This window comes from Pipra filicauda, unplaced genomic scaffold (assembly GCF_003945595.2).
Source record: "Pipra filicauda isolate LSUMZ 115617 unplaced genomic scaffold, ASM394559v2 scaffold13_size5146498_pilon, whole genome shotgun sequence".
Lineage (NCBI taxonomy): Eukaryota > Metazoa > Chordata > Aves > Passeriformes > Pipridae > Pipra > Pipra filicauda.
In genome coordinates, this window is record NW_024103874.1 from 1,659,613 (window position 1) to 1,680,984 (window position 21,372).

Genomic DNA, 21,372 nt, shown 5'->3' on the forward strand with positions numbered 1-21,372 from the left:
AATATTAATGAATAACTACAGAGTGCAGACATTAATGCATTCCTTTCTCTTGAAATAACTGGCTTTTCTCTGTGGGGTCCATAAAAGAAAAACGTCTGCAGTTTGAACCTGCTGTATAGAAGCCAAAGTAGATGGTGATTTAGAACTTCACTGGCTGTTTTTGCTAACATGTTACCTCTGCATTTATCATGTGGCAAAAATCTCTTTCTCTGTAAAATGATAAACCTAAGGCACAGGGGCAGTTCTTGAGGTTCTGGGAGATGGAAACCATGAATGAACAAGGACTTCTGGGACCCTCTCTCACACCCCAGACTCCAACTGATGTTGGAGGAAATAAAGCATTGCAAGTGTTCTCCAGCAATGGATTCTGAGGTACAAAGTAGCTTTTCAGGTTTTGTTTTCCTGCAGTTATGGACAGAGCGGTACAGGGAGCGAATATGGGGCTGTGCTACAGTAACAATACCCCAAGGTTTGAATCACAGGTCAGGGCTGAAACCTACAGGTCAGGTCAAAGGTAGTGGCACTTCACAGTCTTACATTTCACAGTAGGAGCTGCCTGTCCTTTGAGGAACCAAAAGGCAAAACGGGGACAGTGGAGGAGAATCCCTTTGCTGAACACCAACGGGAACAGTGCATCCCTGTCCGCAGAGGCAGGCTGCACAGGTAGATGCTAAAGTGTTCAGAGGAGAAAGCAGGAGGCTTAAGAACCTTAAGAAAGATACTTCTGGAGCCCTGTTCGGTGCCTGAACCTCCCTGGTGATTCGATTCAACACCAGCCCTTCCTCCTGCCTTGGCTTCGAGCACGCCGGTGCCACCAAGGCTGCCAGCTGCCGGGTGGCTTTGTCCCCGCGCCCGAACCTGCCGGGGTGAGATCGTTGTGCAATAAGCGCGGGCCGGGGGTGCCGAGCGCCCGCTCTCGGGGCGGTTTCTTTGGCGGGCTCCCCCCGCAGCGCTCCCCTCGCCCGGAGGGGGCCGGGTCTGCTCCCGGGGGGAGCCGCCGGGACTTGTAGTCAGCGCCGGGCACGGGCAGCGGGGCGGCCGCCGGGGCACCCCCACGGTACGCCCGGGGGTGCACAGGGCACAGCGGGGCCCGCGGGGGCTGCGGCCGCTCGGCGCGGGGCAGTGCCGGGGGGCAGCGGCGGGGCCGGGTGAGGGGCCGGGGACCGTGAGGGGCCGGGACGCTCCCTGCGCGGCGGGGCCGGACTACGCGCCCCGAGCGCCCCTGCGCGGCGGGGGCGGGGCGGGGCGGCGCGGCCCTACAAAGGCGGCGGCGGCGGTGGGGCGGCCGCTTATCACCGGCACCGGCGGGGCGGGCGCGGGGCCGCGCTCCGGCTGCAGGCGCGGCCATGAGGCGGCTGTAGGAGGGCCCCCGGGACCCGCCGCCGCTGCGCTGCCTTCGGCCGCCGCGGGGGGCTCGGCGGGGCGCGGCTCCTGCTCTGGGGGGGTGGATGCCGGCCGGGGCCGGCCGCGCCCGGGCACCATGCACACCGTGCAGAAGGACACCACCTTCACCAAGATCTTCGTCGGGGGGCTGCCCTACCACACCACCGACTCCTCCCTCAGGAAGTACTTCGAGGTCTTCGGGGACATCGAGGAGGCGGTGGTGATCACCGACCGGCAGACGGGCAAATCCCGAGGATACGGCTTTGTAAGTGCCGCTCCCCGGCGGGCCGGGCGGGGCTGCCCCCGCTGTGCCCCGTGCCCGGGGAAGGGGACTGGCAGCGGAGCCCCGCGCTGGGAACCCCCCGTGCCGGCGCTGCGGAGCCGCCGCCCGTCCCGTCGCTGCTGCGGAGCGCCGGCTGCTCCCGGGGCCGCCGAGGTTGTGCCCGGTGCGGACGGGAGCGGGGGGCTCGGCCAGGACAAAGGCCGGGCTGGGGGCTCGGGAGGGAGCCCCTCGTGATGGCCGAGGCCGTGCCGTTCGTTTCAGCACCTCCTCCCCCCGTCCCGCCGCCGTATGTCCGTGCGGGGCTCAGCGCGGCGCTGAGGTGCCCCCGGTCCCCGCATCCCACCCGCAGCTCCCCTGAGCTCCTCTGCTCCGGGGCGTTTGGGGAGAGCTCCACCAGCTCCTTAAAAAAGGCACGGAGAGGAGGTGGAACGGCAGGGGAAAACAGCTGGCACCAGCCCAGCGGGGGAACTGGGCGAGGGGGGAGCCCACTTTTCCATCGGGTCCCAGCAACCCCTTCCCATCTTGCCATGCAGGCGAGGCTGCTCGGAGGGAGTTTAACTCCTGATTCAAAATAGAACAATAAATAAACTCCACTTAGTGCCTGTTGCTGGAGTGTTTACAAAGCACTGTTGCTACAAACAAGGCTGTGCTTGATTCCAGGTGACCATGGCAGACAGAGCTGCTGCAGAAAGAGCATGCAAAGACCCAAACCCCATCATTGACGGCAGGAAAGCAAATGTGAACCTGGCGTATTTGGGAGCAAAACCAAGGAGTATTCAAACTGGTGAGGCATCCAGGAGAGACCATCTCTATTAGAATAACTTGTAAGACGAGGAAACAAGTTCCTCAGGCTGGATTCATCTGATCTGGTGCACACTTATCTGTCTCCCATAGTTCCGATTGTTGGCTGAGGACACAGCGTAGTCCAGTTACCTCCCTTCTGTATCTTCTTACTTGTACCTGTTACACACCGAAGTTCATAGAACTGAGTTAAAGCTGTTTTCTTCCATGGCTGATCTGTTTGCCTGTTATTCTCTTCGTTAAATGGGAATTCACTCTAAGATCCATTTCATCGTTCCACCCTTTGGTTTAATGAGCACGGTACCCAGTGTGTAAAATAAGGCTTTTTACCCCATTGTCTGTTCCATAACAGCGTGTTCACACTGGTCTTTCATCTGAATTCCCATCTGCTCCTCGTGCATATGACATACGCATGTTAAATTTAACTTGCTTCTAAATGGAGCTCTGAATTTGCTCACATGCATAGCAGATAAAATGCATATACATGTGGTGTAATTATGCCTGCAAGTTACGAATTGAATGGTACAATGGGTGCCATTCATTAATATTTCTTTTTTTCTGAACCTTTTTTTTTTAGGTTTTACCATAGGTGTGCAGCAGCTACATCCCGCCTTCATTCAGAGACCCTTTGGGTAAGTGGAAATGTTTCTTAACGGTCTGTTTGAAATCAAATTCACGAATCAACTTCCTCATTGTTTAAAATGTGTGAAAAAAGCCTTGGCCGTCAAGACTGGACAGTTTCAACAGCTGTTGTTAATGTTCGGAGTACTTTATTTCTGGTGGAGATTTCAGAAGTTTTGTGCCTTTGTCAGCTTTAATGTAATTCCCAAAGATCCTTCTTTATCCTCAGTAAATCATAGTCATAATAAACCCGGTGCATTGCTCTCTGCTTTGCCAACTGCAAGAATTCACAAGAATTCAAATAAATGGAAAATAGTTTCTCTATTATAGTACTTAAGGTGTCAAAACAATTAAGCAAATTCTGTTCTCATGTTTCTCAAATAAGATTTTCTGCTTCCTCTGTGCTGTTTCCCACGTAATAACGCTTAGGATACAGTTTTATCCTAGAAAACAAATTGCATTGGAAACAAAGTCTGTTACTTAATGAAAGTAACATTAGGTCAAAAATTGATTTTGGACAGATGTTATACAAGGCTTGAATAGTCTGCAAAAGTGGGCTTTTGTCTGCTGTTTTCAATAGCTTATACCATCCCTACTCGGTTAGAAAAGTCCTCTTTTTATACATCTAATAGGATCTGGCAGCTGCTCGGCAAAAGACAAGTGTGCTTCACGAGAACAATAGTGACTGTCATACTGCCTTCATTTAACTGTTTAATGATTGATGCAGCTCTTTTTTTACACCATTTCAGAAAGTGAATATTGATAGGGAGTTTTTATTATTATTTTCTAAGAGCATTAAGGAAGTAAGTGCATTTTCTAAAGCTTCTGAGCAGTGCTCTGTTGTGGGGTTTGTGTGCCTCTAATATAAATAGATGGGATTTTGACCTTTGTCAACTGGGATACTTCATCCCTTCCCTGCTCTCTGCTCATTTTTTTGGGGGGGGGGGTGGTGTTTTGTTTTTTGTTTTTGTTTTTAAGAAAAAGAATCTAACAATAAAACAGAAACTTCCACTCCTCTGCCCTTATGGCTAAAGTTGCCGACTGCCTGGATAATCTCATTCCGATGAGTTTATGGATATAAGAGGATGTGTTGCCACAATAGTGCACACCCAGTGTACGTGTGTTGTGTGTGGTTCAAACATGCCGGTTTTCGTAAGCGGTTACAGCTCTGTTGGAAAGACTCGAAGAACATCTGTCACGAAATGAAGAGTCTCCTTTTTTTTTTTTTTTTTTTTGGTGCAACCACAGTAATCTGCATAGACAAGATGCTGCTTTTTAGCAGCTCTCCTTGCATGGGAGGTAAAATAGCTTTTGTAGCCCCCAGCACAGGCAGCAGTGGTACCTTTGGGGATGTGAACTCGGAGGTTTTCCACATTGCACAGGGGTGCAGGAGAGAAGTTGACAATAAAAGCAGCCTGTGGTGAGTTCTGCCATGCATGCAAATAGAGCAGAGCAAAATGGTGAAGCCCATTAAGCTCCTGGTGTTGGCAGGAGCACCTTGCAGATTATGTGCAGTTCTGTGGGTGCTGTTCCTACCCCACAGCCGCAGCTTTGGAAAACACAGGGTTTTTTTGAATAATTTGCTTTTGGTTTCACATACACAGGAGTGTGGGATCGACTGATTACATGCTCTTGGTGATCTAGACAGTTCCTGTTCCGGTTCTTAGGCATTGGTTTCATCATTAAACCAGCAGAGCTGCAGTTAGCACATACAGCACTATAAATTATTTATCAGTTGCCAAGAGACAGGAACCAGGAGAATGGAGGGTTGTAGGCAGGGGATTATATATCATTATTTGCAAGCATCAGTAAACAAGAATTTTGTTGCATTCGGTCACTGCTGCAGCAGAATCACTGGAAATGTGGGTTTGGCAAAATGTGGAGCCATTTACCTGAGCACCACAACTGGGGCTGCTCTGTGGCTTCTGTCAGGTGCTCAGTCAAGCAACAAAGATTGGCTGCCAGTTCCCTCTTTGTTTCATCAGTAGACCAACAGAATTAAGAGCCTGCCAGGCTCCACTCTAACATTCCCTTGAACCCACAATTTCCTTGGCCCTCTGTGGAATGTGAGGATAGATGAGGAGTTTATCAGGGTCTGTCTTTGGAAGCTTCAAGGAATTGCTGTTGTCTGTTTGCTCTGCACTGTGCAGAGTGGATCCTGACCTGTCCCAAATGAAGTGGCTCATCTGCTTTGCCCGTGGTGTGGGATGTTGCCTGGTTCTCCCTCCTGCACTTCCTGTCTCTGCAAAGTGTTTGTGCCCAGGGGTTGGCATATGGTTTCCAAAGGATGACTGTTAAGGGGCACGGGGTACTAGGTGTGTGAGCTGGACTTGGCAAGGCAGAAATGAATGAACAACCGTTAACTTCTGGGCAGTTAACTGAGAGCCAGGCAGCCAGTCACGTTCAACCATCAAACCACAAAATGCAGGTTTTGGTGAAACCTGAAATGAATGGAAACTATGAAAATTACCCAAACATCAGTGAAGATTATTTATAAACTGAAGGCTTCCCCCCCCAGCCCCAGGCACCCAAATGCAGCTGTAAATATTGCCTGGGCTATGCGGAACAGAAAGAGAAACCATGAGGAGCCTCTCTCGTTCCTCCTGCTGTCCTGGCAGGGGAGGCACTCACATGGCAGACAGCACGGAGTCGGTAGTAAATCCTGTTTTGAGAAGGAGTTTTTGGCTTGTTGTAATCGGAGATCTTAACAGTAATGCAAGGCAAAGGATGCGTCTGTGTCAGGGTGACTTGGAGATCTGGCTCCTGAGTTTAGGGAAGCAGCATTAGGCCCGGGGCTCAGCCTGAGGCTTACAGACTGCTCTTTGCTTGGAGGCACCTGGCAGTGCCACAGCGTGTCCCTGCAGCTACCACGCTTAACGTGATCAGGTGACGTGGCAGAGCTGCTTGGTGCCCACCTCTTAGTCCCCTCCTCTGGGACTCTGATGCTGGAGACAGGTTCGACTCTGTGCAGGGAATGGGGATTCCCTGGTTCTCTGCTTTGCAGCCATGCTTGCTGCTCTGGACACAGGCAGCATATGGCAGATGCATTCCTGTGGCTGTGCCTCAGCAAAGGAGCTATCTGTGTGGGAGATCTACCAGTGACTGAGTAAGTGACTGAGCTCTTGGAAACATAAAGCTGTCTCTTGTAGCAGGATCCAGCTCTTTCCATATCAGCACATGGGATGTCATTACTCCAGAGACCCCATCCTTGTGTTATTGCTTGTTGTGGTGACCCCCTGCCTCTGGCCCACATTTGGTCTCAGGCAGCATCACAAAGAGTTAAATTGCTTTGAGTTTAAAATTTCATGCATTGATGCTGCTGAAGTTAGGAAGTGAAGAAAGTCCCTCTTTGTGTCAGCCCACCCTCCCTTGCAGCTGTTTATCCTTAAAATTTCTCTATTGGGTTAAAAATAAAAGGAAGCAAACTTTCATCTTTTCTGTGGTTATGCTTGTAAAGCAGCACACGCTGGCCATGCTCTGCTCAGCCTCTGTCAGCTGGCATCCCCCTGCTCCCACTTCCTACTGCTCACTTATCCAGAGCTGGGTAGCTGCAGGATGCCATCCCAAACCCATCCCGCTCTGCCGGCCACAGGTGGCTCCTGGGGATGGAGCACCTGGCACCTGGATGTTATCCTGTACAAGTAACATAAAAGCTTTGCGGGGATTTCCTAAAAAAATGTTCAAATCCAGTTTCCAAACGGCTTCAGCTGCTAGTGCTTGGGCATGGTGGCTGCTTTTCAGACCAAATGCTTGCCAGGCAGAAAGAGATCCTTTATTTATTTATTTAGTGGGTTTTAAGCATAGGCACATATTTATAAGCAGATCAGATGGCTATGTGAATTAGCTTGGATGTCTGCTTCAAGATGGCAAGTACTAGTGTCAAGCCCAAGGGCTTGGTGTACCGTTTGTTTTGGGTTTAGGTGCAGTTTGCTCATGTCCTGCTTGTAGAACAATACAAAAGGAAAGCTTGGTCTGATACACTGACCTTACACTTGGCTGTGTAAATGGTGTGCCAAGCTCAGGGCAGTCGTAGACCTGTTGCAAGGGACAGACTCTGGGTGAAGGCTCTGAGCCATTCCTGTGCAGTCAGAGCACAGGTGTGTGATGGAGAAGCTGAGCTGGCTCTAATTTTGTCTTTATGGCACGCAGCTCAGGTTGTGCCATCTTCTCTGTGTGATTCCACTGCCTTCAGTGGATCTGCTCGTCATCCTCCCCAGCACAAGAGCAGCCTCCTTAGCAGCAGCAACCCGAGTCCTTTCCCCTTGGTGCAGGAGCTGGGGAGTGGCAGATCCAAAATTCTCCTCTGCTGCACTGGCTGGTGCCAGTAGTCCCAACGTGGCAGATTGATGGACGCATCTGAATTTTCGGAGCAGTCCAGCTTGTACTCGAGCTCGTCTTTCCTCTGTGCAGCTGTTGGCATACTGGTCCCTAACTCGTAGTATTAAGCACATGCCCAGTAATTCGAATGATGAATGCAGCCCTGGGCATCCTGCCTCCGAGCTGAGGGCACCAGCCAGGGAACCAGACAGTTGTTGTGCTGATAATTTGGTAGCAAGGACACCGGGTCACTTCTAAATATGACATATGTGAAGAACTTGTTCCCCACAGATGGGAGCAAGCTACATACCAGAGCTAAATATACTGTATGATCACAAAAGATGAAAAGTCATGGACCTCGGAGTTAAAACTGAGTCTCCTGTTTCTCAGTTTCCAAGTGCTGTAAACAGGATTGTGCTGTCCCCTGCAGTTTCCCTGTCGCCAGCTTTGAGCATTTCAGCTCTCCCATGTCAGAGCTGAGCTGCTGCTGGCTCTGCTCTGGCCAAAGCAGCAGAGGCTGGGAAAGCCATGCTGGATCCAGGCTCACACATCCCCCCGTGATTCCAGCTTGCAGGAAGGTGTGGAGGGAGACATCTTACACGTCCTAGGTCAGCAAAGGCACAAACGGCAGCAGAGGTCACAAACTCTTAAAATGGAATTTCTTTCTTGACTGAGAAATTACTTAATTACTTGTTTTATCAGCGTAGGCCTTCTTTTATCAAAAATAGATATTTCATTGCTTCTTCCATAGCTGAAGCATTCTACTTCAAAATACTTCATCTCTCCAAGAAAGGGTTTTTGATAAATCAAATGTGTGGATGGTTTTAATTAAAGGTCAGTGGAAGGGATCATGTGTGTAAAGAAAGTCTGTTGAAAATGGAACCAATTGAAAGTAGTCACTGTAGTGTATATTATGCCAAAACTTGTCAGGTACTTCAGAAGACTTTAGAAATGTTTCTGCCATTGATTTTCTCTAAACTGCAGAAGAAAACTGGAGAGATCAGTTAAAGGCAGAATTGCTGGGGCTTCCTGGGTTAATCTTTCAGAGCCTCTGTTTTTCCCTAGAATCCCACCAGGTTCCTCACCCCAATGCTGAAGGACTCAGGCTCCTGTCGTGCACTGGTGTGAAACAGTCTCTGTTTCTTCTGTTGGTTCATTTCTGGTTTGGCTGTGCTGATAACTCCAAAGGGGAGGGCTTTTTCCTTCTCTGGATAGCTGACTAGTTGCGGATAAACTTCCTTGTGGCTTTTTCCTTGGTGCCAGATGGCTCTTGTTTCAGGCAGATGTTATCTCCTGCTACCTGAGTGTTTTTCAGCCTGCTTCTCCAAAACTATTTTTGGTCTGGCCCAGCATGCCTTTGTTTGGGATTATGGTTCTTTTTTTTTTTTCCTTTTTCCTTTGGGTGTGGGGGAAGCAAGATGCAAAGGATAAAGCTGAAAATTGTTGAGCCTGGCTATAACTCGTAGTGGAGCTCAGCATGTTGATCTCAGACTCTTGGTTGAGCTGAGAAAAAGGATTAGATCTTTGTGAGGTATACTTTCATCTTTGGTCTGCAGCCTCTTTTTCATTTCTTTCATTCTTTTTTCCCCACTGATTGCAGTCTAGGACGGTCTGTTGTGACATGTTATCCCTTTGTGATTGCCACTGGTGTGGTGATGTCTGATCCCAGCAGGGAAGTAGGAAATACAGTCATGTACCTCTTTGCACAAGCTGCTGTGTAAATTTTCTCAAAGGGCCAGAGAAAGATGAGTAGAAGACAGACAGGCAAATTAGTTACAAGATGAGCAGAAATTGTGTTGATTGGTTTGCTATTCTGTGTTTGTGTCGTATTGTAGCAGGTGAGGATAAATACCATGGAGCTTCAGAGTTCATCCTTGTCTGACTTTGAGCTGGCTGGGATAGCTGGCTGATGAGGCAGAACCCTTGACATTTCAGTGCATCAGCTTTAGTAGGGACATTCCAGGATTTGGAGGTTTGTCAGTGGTTGAAGCCCAGCCTCTGTCAGTGAATGGTGAGTGAAGATGGAGTGGTCAGGACACAACAAATGTCCTGGTTTGCACCAAAGTATTGGTAGATAAACTCTGTGGTCTCCTGCTGGAGCCAGAGTCCTTGTTGGCAGCCAGGGCCCCCCACCCTGGCCATGCTCCAGCCTGAGGCCCCTCCTCATCATGTCTGGATTGAGAACAGGACCTGAATTTCTCACATTTCTACAGCCTGTCATTGTGGCTGGGGCCCACGTGATACCTATTGCCAAGCCTGCCTCGGCTCCACACAGGTTTATTTGAGGTGAGTGCTTTCTGGCTTGGGAGTGTCCTTGAGGAACGATTTCTTGGAGTGTGAATTACCTCAGGATGTGTGCCTGCATCACCAGCTCCGAGGTGGTGTCATGGCACTGCTAATGCGAGTGTGGGGTGTGCTTCCAGGAGCAGCTTTTAAACTCATGAACCACTTCAAAATATATCTTCTGATCTGTCATCCAGGCTGTGGTTGGAGGTGTAACATCACCGGGGTAGCTTTCACATTGCTGTTGTGGACAGCTGTGGCTGTGCAGTACCACCAGCACCGCCTGCCATCACGTGCTGTGGCAGTGTGGGTGTCCCTGTAGCAGCTAATGGGTCAACTCTAATGGAAATGGAGGCCAAATTCCTGGGGTCAAATGCCAGAATTTGTGCCTTCACTGGCAGACACAAAGGGCTCTGTTTCTTTTATTCTTCAAGGAATAAAAGGCTGGTCGTGGCGGTGGCATTTGTGTCCTGATCTCTGTGAGGCTGCCAAGAGCCCCATGCCCCTCCTTGTTTCCCAAGTGTTTTTGTGATGCTGTGTCCCTCCTGACAGAGGGCTGCAGCTGTCTCCCACCTCTCCAGAAGTGGCAAAACCAGCTCCCAGCAGGGCTGGCAGGGATCAAGGGGGTCAGGAACTCCCACTTGTTGCTCTCCCAAACTCATGCAGCTTGCAGGAGCTGCTCATGGCTCATGCATAGGAAGTCCTGCATGATGGGAGAGAGCTGACAAAGTGCAGCTGAAGCACATTTTAGGTGTAAATGTGATATAAAATAATTAAATATATTAAGTGACTCTGAGATGAGAGCAGCTGACAAGGGCTCGTTCCTCTTCCTTGTCATTTGGGATGAGGTGTGGAGCACATGGCCATCTGACTTGTCACTTCTTCCTGGCTGCCTACCCCTGCAGAGCCACCCCTGCTCTGCAGCTCATCCTGGCAGCCCTGCAGCTGTGGTGGGGAGAACTGGGTGACAGCAGGTTTCAGAAAGCTGATTTTTTTCAGCAGGCAGTGCCTCCCCAGAGCCAAGGGCGCTGGCACCGCAAACCTCACCTGATGTGTTTGGACATCTCCACCCAGGACTGCACCAAAACAGGCTCCTTTTGTTCTGTCCTCCATATTTTGCACAGCAAAAGCAGAATGGAGCCTGCATCCCCTCTGCCAATGGCTCTGTGACCATCTCACTTGTTCTGTCTCACCCCTGCCTGCTGGGCTGGCGTGGTGTGGTGCCACGGAGTTCGGAGCATGGGCTGGTGTGGCGACCACGACGGCCCTCCTGAGTCCCTCCTGAGTCCCTCCTGTGCCTCTAGGCTTAGGTTTGACCGTGCTCGTTGTGTTGGGTGGCCTTTGCCCATGATTAATTGTCATGCCGTAAGCATCTCGTGCCTCTGCTGTTCACGGGATGACTTTGACGTGTGGTGGCCGTGGCTGATCACTTGGTTGATGTTTTATAATCACACCCTGTGTGTTTTTGATGAAGTTCTCTTCTGGCTGGCAGGGCCCATCGTGGGGGATGGAGGAAAACTGCAGGGAGGGAGGGAAAGGCATCTTAAAACACAGATGTGACTCATCCTGTAGAAATTCAGAGACAAGTTTGCTGATTTCTAGAAAGAGAACTCCAAAACAGCTTGCTGCTTTTTTTTTCTTATTATTCCTCAAAGATCATTTTCAGAAATAATGGAAGGGGGGGAAAATATTTTAAGATTTTCTGTGGATGCTAAATGTAGCCAGCAGAGAACTTCATTGTATTGCACTGGTTTGTTTTGTTTGTAGCTGCAAGTCATCAGAGTGACCTTACCTTGGGTTGTGTGTTTTGTTTTGATCGATGAGTTGCCATCTGTCCACCTAATTCAGAAATCAAAACTGCATAATATCTTGATTGAAGTTTCTAGCTAAATTATTAAAATCGCACAGACCAAAAGAACCTTCCCTTTTACATTTACATTCCCTTTAGAAGCAGATTCTGGAGCTGCTGAGTGTGATTTTCTAGTGCAGTAAGCTATTGTGTGTGATGTGTGCTTGTGTATGCATTGGACTGGGATGTATTTCTGGAAACAGGGTACAGGAGTACTTACTGTCTTCCAAACTAATGGTGCTTTTCATTCCAAGTAGCATTGGAGAGCTGGAAATTTTCCTTGCTGAGGGGGAAAAAGCAGTGCAGGATGTTGTGGATTTGCTGTCTGTGAGCCCATCGTGGAGCTCCATGCAGGAAAGCAAAGCCAACATGCAGAGTTTCTCAGGGATGAGCTGGGAATGTCCACTCAGCCACATCCCCCACATGGGCTGTGCCAGCTCTGAAGAGCAGTTGGGTGGCAGCAAGGGACATCAAGGGGTTACCTGTGGAGCTGCTCAAACAGGATGATGCTCAGGCTGGATTGCTCCATGTCTCTCGGACTGTCCTCCCAGTTATTTGGCAGGGGCAGGCTGAATGCCTCTGAGGGGGAAAAGTGCAGGCCCCTCCTCTCCTCCTGCTGGGGGGTGGGTTTTAATGAGTCCGGAGGATTGTGTATTTTTTTTTGTTACATTTGTGAAGTGGTTTTAACTTTATGGAGCCCTGGAGTACCAGGAAGCCTGGTAGTGGGACATGATGTGCAGGGAGAGGCAACAGGCAACCAGAGGATCCATCACCAGTCTGGGATGCAGGCTGTTGTCTGAGCTGCTGATCTGCAGGGGGATAGAGCAGGAGAGCAGCATTGCACCTCTGCCTTATTTAAAACAAAATGAAAGAGAACAATTCCCCAGAGATGAGGCAGGAGGAACCTCTGGGTGGGACTAACCCTACTCCTCAGAAGAGGTGGCTGCTGCTGCCTCATGTGAGTGTGTGACATTAAGTGCCCTTGGGCTGAACTGGTGCATAAGCTCCAGCTCTGACTCAGCTGTGCCAGCCTCAGTTTAGATCAGAGCTGAACAAAAACGGATCCAATGAATTTCTGCTGCCTCATCTCATTCTTGTTACCCAGAGGGTGATACTGGGTATGGTGCCTTCGTGGACTGAAGGGCTGTGAGGTCCCTCTCTCTGTGCCAGGGATGGCTCTGGCCTTGGGAGATGGTCTTGCACTTAATGAGCCAAAGGTTGAGGTGCTTCTTGCCATTCTCCATCCTCCCTGGTGCCCTTGTCTAATTGAAGGACCCTGATTTCAGGGGCAGTGTTGCTGTGTGGGGAGAGAACAGTTATTCTCTTGTCATGCAAATGGACTCAAGAAAAAACAAACTGCATATGGCAGTGGGAAAATGAGAGAAAACTCGGTTCAGATGAGCACTTGTTTGTGAGAAGCCTTTCTCCTGCCTGAGGAGCAGGTTAAACCATCAGGTGCTGGTTGTAAAGCAAATGGGAACAGCCCTGCAAGTGCTGGATAGGAGTGACCAACCCCAGGTGGATCCCAGCACGTTGTAGATGGTGTCCAAGACTTAGGATGCTTGGGTGGAATGAAGGTGGTCATGTACAGCCCTGTGCCTTGTGAAGAGCCTGTGGGAGGCTTTTAAAAGTGGTTATGTTTGAAAATGTGCTGTCACACACATCCACACAAAAATCCCCAAAATATTTGAATCTGCATAAGCTCTCTGCAGAGTTTTGCTTGGTTTTTTTTTTTTTTTTTGTTTACCAGAACGAGTTGGGTTTGGGAGCAGAGTGGCACAAGCTCTCCAGAGGATGGCTTTGGTTTGTGCTGTGGCCTTACGTGGCTCAGCAAGCAGTGGCCAAAGGGACCTTCTCCACAGGGTGCCCTTTTTGGTGCTTGTGGCTCTGATCTCCCACAGTGAGCCTGTGCCGATAGCTGGTGACAGTCCTCACCCCCCATTTCTTAAACAAGCCCCAGATGTGTCACTCTACACACAGCAGAGCTCTGCTGCAGTGGGCTATGTGGGCAGGGGCTGCTCACACTCTGTAGTCCATGTGCAATTCCCCATTTTTGTCTGGCCCGTGGCAGTTTGTGTGGATGGACCTAAACCTTCAGGTTTGTGCAGTTTTTGCTCTTGTTTGAGGCCTGACTTGATGTGAGCCCTTTGGAAAAAACATCCCTTTAATTTTGCTGGTTTTTTTTTTTCTTTTCCTCCTCATTAGCACTTTCTAGTACATTAGTGGGCACTCCTGCATTAATCATCTCCAGGATCTTTCCGCCTATGGACTTTAATTGACGGTGGTGTTCTTAAGTTCCTCTCAGCAGCAGCATGGCTGCCTCAGGGCAGGGGCAAAGTGGCTGGGAGAAGCAGTGCTTTAGGACCTGCATGGAAAGGGCAGCAGAGATGTGTCAGCTCATGGGCACAGGAGTGTCACTGCTGGGCCAGGGGCTGCTGGAACGGACACTCCAGGGGAGTGTTGCTGAGGGGAAGAAAACCAGCATTAATATCTCATGTTTTACAACAAACACCCTGTAGCATTGCCCTAAACATCCAGTGTTATGGAAACATGGGCGTAAATGTGTGGTAACTGATAACAGCTCCCAAGCTGGAGGGGCCAGGGCTGTGCCAGGGGATGGTGGTCATCCCTGGTGGGCAAGTGGAGAGCAGTGGGGTGTCCCTGGTGCTGGGAGGTGTCCCACAGGGGCTGTGGGTCCTCACAACCCTACACCCAGGTTGGGGTGGTGGGACCTGGAGGATATGGGAGGCAGCAAGGCTGGGACAGGCAAGGGTGTGTGAGTGCCAAGTAGATGCAGCAAACCAGTTGAGCAGGGGCTATGTCATGGTCATCCAAGAAGGTTATTTTGGGAACCAGCAGCCTGGATAATGGGAGTTACAAGCCGTGGGGACCAGGGTGTGTGTATTTGTTGCAGTCCATGCTTCACATTGCACTACTTCCACCCTTGGAGTTTAGGAGTGTTTTGCTTTTCATCCCCCGCCCCGAGCAGCACCCCTCGCTCGAGGGCAGCACTGCTGGGCAGCACCGTTTCTGTGGCTGATACACGTGAATTTGGGGGGGAGGAGGGGACATGCAGGCTGGAGGGAGCCCAGCCCCTCGCTGACTCTGTCCCTTTGCCTCCACAGACTCACGCCTCACTATGTTTACCCCCAAGCTATCATCCAGCCCAGCGTGGTGATCCCTACCCCTGTGCAGTCCATCACGTCTCCCTACATCGACTACACCGCCGCCAGCCAAGCCTATTCCCAGTACACCACAGCTGCCTACGACCAGTACCCCTACGCTGCCTCCCCCGCTGCCGGGTTTGTGGGATATGGCTACACGGGCACAGTGCAGCCCCCCATCACCGCCAGCAACCCCGCAGCACCCGCCACGGCCTTCGTGCAGTACCAGCCCCAGCAGCTGCAGCCTGACCGCATGCAGTGAGGGCCCTGCCCGCGCCTTCGCCTCCTAGGACAATCGTACCGTGGAAGGATACGACTAGGACAACAAAAGCAACAACAACAACAAAAAAAAACAATAAAAGAAACAAAACCAACAAAAAAAAAATCACCCCGTCCCTTTATCTCCCTTATGTAGGTGCATATCGATACCTAAGCTATTTATAGTGTTGAGGGCGAACCCAAACCCTTGCAGTCTGACTGTGCTTATGAAAATGGACTTCTGGTAAGTTTTTTTTCCTTTTTTTTTTTTTTTTTCCTTCAATCTGGACAGATACTGTCTTGAAGATGTTCTAAAAGTGACTGAAATGTTTCACAGGAGAACTACAGATTCTTGCACACATCGCGGTCTGCTTCCATCACCTGTGGTCTTCTTTCCACCCTCCCCTTCCCCGTCAGCCCTTCTTTCCTCATCAAACCTGCAATCCTCTTATTTACTGGTGAGGTACAGAGGTACTTGGAGAACATGGAGAAAAAGCAATCTTATTTTTTGGTTGTACAAAAACTTTGTAATACTCAGAGATGCCTTACAGAAAAAAAAAAAGCAAAAGAAAAACTATTTTTTAATATTTATTGCGATTTTATTCGCATGAGCTGTGAATTGCAGACAGAAGAATAGTAGTAAGTATCTGCCTTGTTTAATTCTCATTTTACTAAATTATTGTATGTAGGTAAAAGTTCTTAAGTAATTGCTGAATCACTTCAACATGCAAAAGGGAATATTGGCTTGAAGGAGAGCAGAATATTCCTTTAGTCAACGCACTGTACTATTTTCTTATCGTAATTGTTACTCTTAAGATTATCTCAAATTTAGGTATATTTTTAAATGCAAAAAACCAACCAAGAATACCGAACATTTTGTCTACTTTGGTAGATCTTTTGTTACAATGCTGCAACCTATGGAGACATTTACAGTATTTATGTAAAAGAGATTTGGGGCTGTTGGCCAGCGAGTTTTAGAAGAGTGGAGCAAAAGAGGAAAAAGGTGTTATGTCACTGAACAAATGGGTAAATGTAACCTTTTTATGCCTGTAATCCAACAGCCAAATAAAGGAAGAGAACAGGCGATGTAAGTTAAGTGCATTTCTACAAAGACAGCAATAAACTATTTTAACTTTTAAAATTACTCAGTGCTCTATGATACCATGTTTGCTTGGCTGAAGTGCATTAGGGAGTACTTCCCAACTGACCTGATCTGGCTACACTGGGCCTTCACCATGAGTGTGCTGGAGTAGGCCAGGAGTGTGTGTCCTGGGGCAAGAGCCCCTGCTGGCATCCTGACAGGCACTGCCCGGGTGCCACTGTCCCTGCAGTGTGTCCCATGCGCCCTTACTTGCTCTGCCTGTCCCAAGTCACCTCAGGGTTTTTGAGCTCACAGAGCTGTGGGTCCCCAGTGCTGGTATGGGGCCCTTTCTCACTGTGCAGAGCAGAGGGTGGGAAGTGCTGCCATCCTGGTGCAGCTCCAGTGGAAGCAGGGACAGCTGGGGTCAGACCACACCCCGTAACCCTCAGAACACCACCTTCCTAATTGTTCAGTCTAAGAGTTGTTTTCCATAGCTGAATTTATCCAAAAGTGAGTGGTCTGCCAAAGCCTTGCTAAGGATGGGTTGCTGAAGGCCTCTCTGATGCTGAGGCAGGTGCAGCAGCAGTGAGACTGGCAGGGTGCTCACATCCCTGAGCCTCCTTTGCCTTAGTGAGGTGGCTGCACTAGACTTTCCCAACCAACTTGGTTTTCAGATTTTCACAATTACAAAACTTCAAGAATCAGTTTTTAGAAGTAAATAAAATTATTCTATTTGATCACGCCAGTTATCTGGTTCATGTCTGTGAAGGTCAGGGCAGGACTGGTGCCAGGCAGTGTCATGTCTTTGGCACCAGCGTATGCTGCTGTTAAAGGTGATGGTGCCTAAAGCCATCCTAGGGGAAGAGGGTGCCACAGGATGAAAGCAGAGGCAGTTCAGCATTGTTTTTGATCAACCACCCTGGTGAACTGGAAGGCACACGGTGGGCATGTCTAATGTCATCAGTGGGCCTCAGAGTAAACAGCCCATCTGGATGAATGGAAACAGCTCATTCCTCCCTTGCTTGTATTGCGTGAGAACGCAGATCCTGATGGGGCTCTGTCCATCCTGCCCAGGGTTTTGCTTACAACCATATGGGTGACACTTATTTCCTTTTTAAGTAATTACTTTCTGGAGTTGCTGTGGGGCTGCCAAAGGAGTAAGAGCCGAGCGCCGCATCCAGCGCGGTGCTGGCGGGGAGCTCAGCCTGGCCCGAGACCTGCCTTTGAAGTGCTATTGGGGCTGGAGATTATTCAGCAATTCTTCTTCCTCCCTGTCATAAATCTTTCTGAAGAAGAGGGATGGGAGGATTTTGGAGCTGGATGGAGGTGCTGGGAGCCACTGGCGAGCACTTGGCCCCAGCCCAGCAGCGTTGGGGTGCCCGTCCTCAGGCAGGGGTGCCTGGCACTGCTGAACATCAGCTTTTGCCTTCACTGGGGACCCACATCTCCCCCCAGTCAATAGGGACACACCAAAGCTGCTGAAAATCAATTTGCTGTTGAAAAAAACCATGTGTGCAGTGCAGTCTGAAGTGCAAAGAGTGATGATTTTCCATTTAGCTGTCTAATTTCCTGAACGGTGGCCAAACTGCCAGGAAGTGAGGGCACAGGCGGCGCTACCAGCACCCAGCCTGCCACTGCCGAATGCCATTCCTGGATCCCGCTCACTTTTGCTCCGGGCTCATCTCGAGAAACGGCCACATCAAAACAACAGCCCAACCTGCCACCTTCCTGTGTGCGAGAACCCGACTGCCAAAGTGCGGCCGGGCAGAATAATGAGCTCCGCCGGGTGGGAGAGGGGCTGTGGCAGGTGGTGAGGGAAGGCTGTGGCTCCTAAAAAGGAGCCCAAGCACTTCCTTGTCCCGGTGCTACACTGGGAAAGTGGGAAGAGCTCAAAGGGTCTCTGTGTTAACAGTTAGCTGAGTTAAACGCAGTGTATGAGCAGTGGGGTGTGGATGAGAGGTGGTGACTGCCTGGCTCCTGACTGGTAAGGGTAGCACAAGGCAAGTGCTTAAATCACTTTGAAATTGCTTAAAGGTGTAATTTTTTTCTTTTTTTTTTATGCATTGCTTGATGGATCATCCTCTTTCACCTGCACCATGTGCCTGCCTTATGTTGTCCTGGTATGAAAGAAGTTCACCCCAGGCACCTCGGCTCTGCTGCAGCCAGACAGAAGCCAAGGGATGGCATGAGCTGGGGGGTCACAGTGCTTGTTTTAAGAACTTTGGTGCAACAACGTGCAGCCACAGGGATGTGGGAAGGAGTGGCGAGGGCTGGGTGGGTTTGGCAGGGCACTGCCAGCAGCACCATCTGCTTGGCACAGGTTTTGGGGGTGGGACTGGCCTTATGGGGCCAGACCTTGTCCTGGGCACATCCCCATGGCCATGCTGGTGGCTGACACAGCCCGGGCCACCTCCCACCAGCTGTGCCCACATGCTGAGTCATTTGCATGACAAATTCAAATATTTTTTATAGGAAACGATCACACCAGAGCTGTCAGGGCGAGCTTTGGCTTGCATGGGCTAGAGCATGTGCAGCCCCTCTACTGTCATGAGGAAATATCACCATAAATACTGGGGCTGGGGTCCTGGTCACCATCTGGACCAGCCCAGCCACAGTCCGGCATCATCTCCCGGCATCCCCTCCCTTCTCACCCCACAGCAGCGAGCCCTGTATACCCAGACTGCCTGAGGAGCTTTGGCTGGTGCCAGACCCTCCCCACCTGCCCACTGTGGGAAGGGGATGGCTAGGGTGAGATTTCTGCCCTTCTCAGGCACTCCCTCTCCCTGGGGTGTCCCCTATCACAGAGGCACAGCCGAGGGCTCTGCTGCCAGCAGCTGCCTGAACCTGCTCATGATGAGGAGCAGGGGTTACCCAGCACTACCCCCGCTGCCCCATGTTATCTGGTGACACCTGGGGAGCCCCAAGGGCTCCCATCAAGTTCTAGAGCTTCGAAGTGGCACCCCCAACCAGTGGCCATCCCCGAGAGGGAGCACTGGGGGGCACTGCCAGGGCACAATGGGCACTACCAGCCCCCATGGCCCAGCTCCCACAGCCCCAGTACCAAACCTTTACAGCTGAGAGGAAAAGGCTGAGCACAGGATTTATTTGCATAGTAACTGGGCTGCTGTTGGCACTTGCCCTTTAAAATAGAGTTCATAGCAAAATGTTTTTACCCCCTCGCATACAGGGAATGCTAACAGCATCCCTTTCTTTTTTTTCTCTCTCTTCTGGCTGAAACTTGTTTTTCCCTCCTTTGTGCCTCTCTGAATCCTGCCAGCATAGAGATTCCCTTGTTCAGAGAGTAAAAAAAGAAAGGGGGGGGGGGGGAAGAAAAATAGAAAAAGAAAAACTTAAGCCTGGGATTAAAAACCATCACTAAAATAGTTTGAATAACAAAGTCAACTGACTCGCCGGGAGCCCGGTGAATGCCTGTCACGTATCTCCCGGGCAGGGTCATGTGTTTCACTAGATAGTTCCTGGAAAAGCTTCTGCTCAGCCCGATAGACCTGCGGCTGCTGATACAGCTGTGCCCGTGCCGGCCCCTCTCCTGGAGGGCTGCGGGAAACTTCCTGAAGGGGGGGGGATAAATTGGGGGAATAAAGAAATCTCTCTTGGGTACCAGAGGCATTGGGTCTTCTTGTGACCCGAATAACAAACAGCTGTAAATGGTGATCCCGGCTTCTCCAGCATCAGTTGTCCCAGCACCCACACCCCGGGGCAGCAGCCCCCTCCACCCTTACTGATGTCCTTAGCAAGGGAATTTATGCTGGGTTGTTGGGGTTTTTTACCTCCACAAATTTTTGCTTAGTTTTAGCTGCATAAATAATCAAAAAGTGGGACCTTGCATGAGATAAAAGCAGAGGATTTGTAAATATGCAAAGCCCCCTCGGCCTTGTCAGACACACTGTGTGGAACCATGCAAGCAGGAGTGTGTTACAGGGGGGATTTGTACCGAACACCAGACCCAAATAACTTGTTTTATCCTTTTGCTGACTCCAGTAGCACAAACCTGGAAACACAGAGGTGTGACAGGGCACAGCAACAGGAACGATGGCTCAGATAAGGGCACGCGGTGTGCAAGGGCAATTAAAGACTCAGATTTATTAGCTGTGTCTGTGCTCAGGAGGCTGATAGAGGTGATGAAGCTGTTGGAGATGGAAAGGTTAGTGATGGAAAGGTTAGAGATGGAGACACAGAGATGGAGAAGTCAGAGATTGTTGTCAGGAATTGAATCGATGAGACCCCAAAATCCCAGGAGCCACATAAAGCTGGAGACCATGGCCTTTTGTAAATCAGCCAGGAATATGTCTTGGTTTGAAAATAGCACTGAGCATCTTATTACATGTTTAACACTCAAAAGATCTTTTAAAATCAGACTCAGCTCACTTGAGTGGCTCCCATTCAATCTCTACCTCTGGATAAACACAGTGGGGGGGTCAGCGACAGCCGTTTGCGGTCTCTGGTAGCATCAGCTGCTGTGTTTGCATGAGCTGCTGACATGTGAGCACGTTAAACAAAGCTTGAGCTGTGCAAAATGAAAGTGAAATGAAATAAATAGATCGTACCATTAGTTTTCCATCAGCTGGCTTTAAAATTAGCAGGTTTTAGACAAAAACATAGTAGAACAAGCCCTCAGGGGAAGAAAAACCATCCAAAACCCACATCCTACCTTATTTTCAACAGTGTACACTACTCTATATTTCATGCCACTTTAGTAAGGTAAACCAATCTGGTTTCCTTTTTCAAGTGAATTTTATGTGTACAAAAACATTTATATTACATACATTATAAATCTGATTAGAAACATGTATCTATGAACAAACACATGTTTTTTATCAATAACCGTGTGCATTCGTATATATGTGTGTGTGAAGGAATACATATGAATGCCTTATTTCAACTGATATTTTAACTTTTGTTTCACAAATCCTGGCTGCTAAAGATGCCAGGTGAATTGCAGATTGGAAGACAATTTAAATTGAGGAGCATAACATAACAGCAGTGCAACAAAATTTAATGGCTGGTAGCACGAGCTCGCCTGGGGCAAAACCATGTCCTGGACTGAGCTCAGGTTTCAGAGGGCTGGGAAAAACAGTAAAAAGATCCTATGGTGATGTGAGAGCCATGGCTGGAGATGGGCACTCACAGTCCAGGGCATCCCCCATCCTCTTGCCCACTGCTGCCATACACGCTCAGGCACTTTGCCTGTGGGTGTCTGTCTCTGTCTGTCTGTCTGTCTTTCTGCATTCCCATATGTTCTCTTCAATCAACCAACCATGGGCACTTCAGCCTCAGTCTGCTCAGTCCAGAACACAGATATTTTGGGCATCTG

The 21,372-nt window shown here is 49.8% G+C and overlaps 1 protein-coding gene across 3 annotated transcripts; it reads left to right on the forward strand.

The window, feature by feature from the left end:
• Window positions 1-950: 950 nt before the first annotated feature.
• RBM38 (RNA binding motif protein 38) lies at window positions 951-16,103 on the forward strand. 3 transcript variants are annotated; one of them, XM_039378511.1, is made up of 5 exons: window positions 971-1,057; window positions 1,564-1,648; window positions 2,327-2,450; window positions 3,045-3,099; window positions 14,663-16,103. In XM_039378511.1, exons 3-5 carry the CDS (start codon window positions 2,333-2,335, stop codon window positions 14,961-14,963), a joined length of 474 nt encoding a protein of 157 aa, XP_039234445.1. In that variant the 5' UTR covers window positions 971-1,057; window positions 1,564-1,648; window positions 2,327-2,332; the 3' UTR covers window positions 14,964-16,103. The 3 variants fall into 3 exon arrangements, with proteins under 3 accessions (XP_039234446.1, XP_039234445.1, XP_027566312.1); XM_039378512.1 differs by lacking the exon at window positions 1,564-1,648 and having other exon boundaries at window positions 951-1,057; XM_027710511.2 differs by lacking the exon at window positions 971-1,057 and having other exon boundaries at window positions 1,279-1,648.
• The last annotated feature ends 5,269 nt before the right edge of the window (window positions 16,104-21,372 follow it).

Coding starts and splice junctions, on each gene's coding strand:
- RBM38 (XM_027710511.2), top strand. CDS start 1,481: ATGCACACCGTGCAGAAGGACACCACCTTCACCAAGATCTTCGTCGGG. Junction 2,451..3,044: donor ACCAAGGAGTATTCAAACTG/GTGAGGCATCCA, acceptor TTTTTTTTTTAG/GTTTTACCATAGGTGTGCAG. Junction 3,100..14,662: donor TTCATTCAGAGACCCTTTGG/GTAAGTGGAAAT, acceptor TTGCCTCCACAG/ACTCACGCCTCACTATGTTT.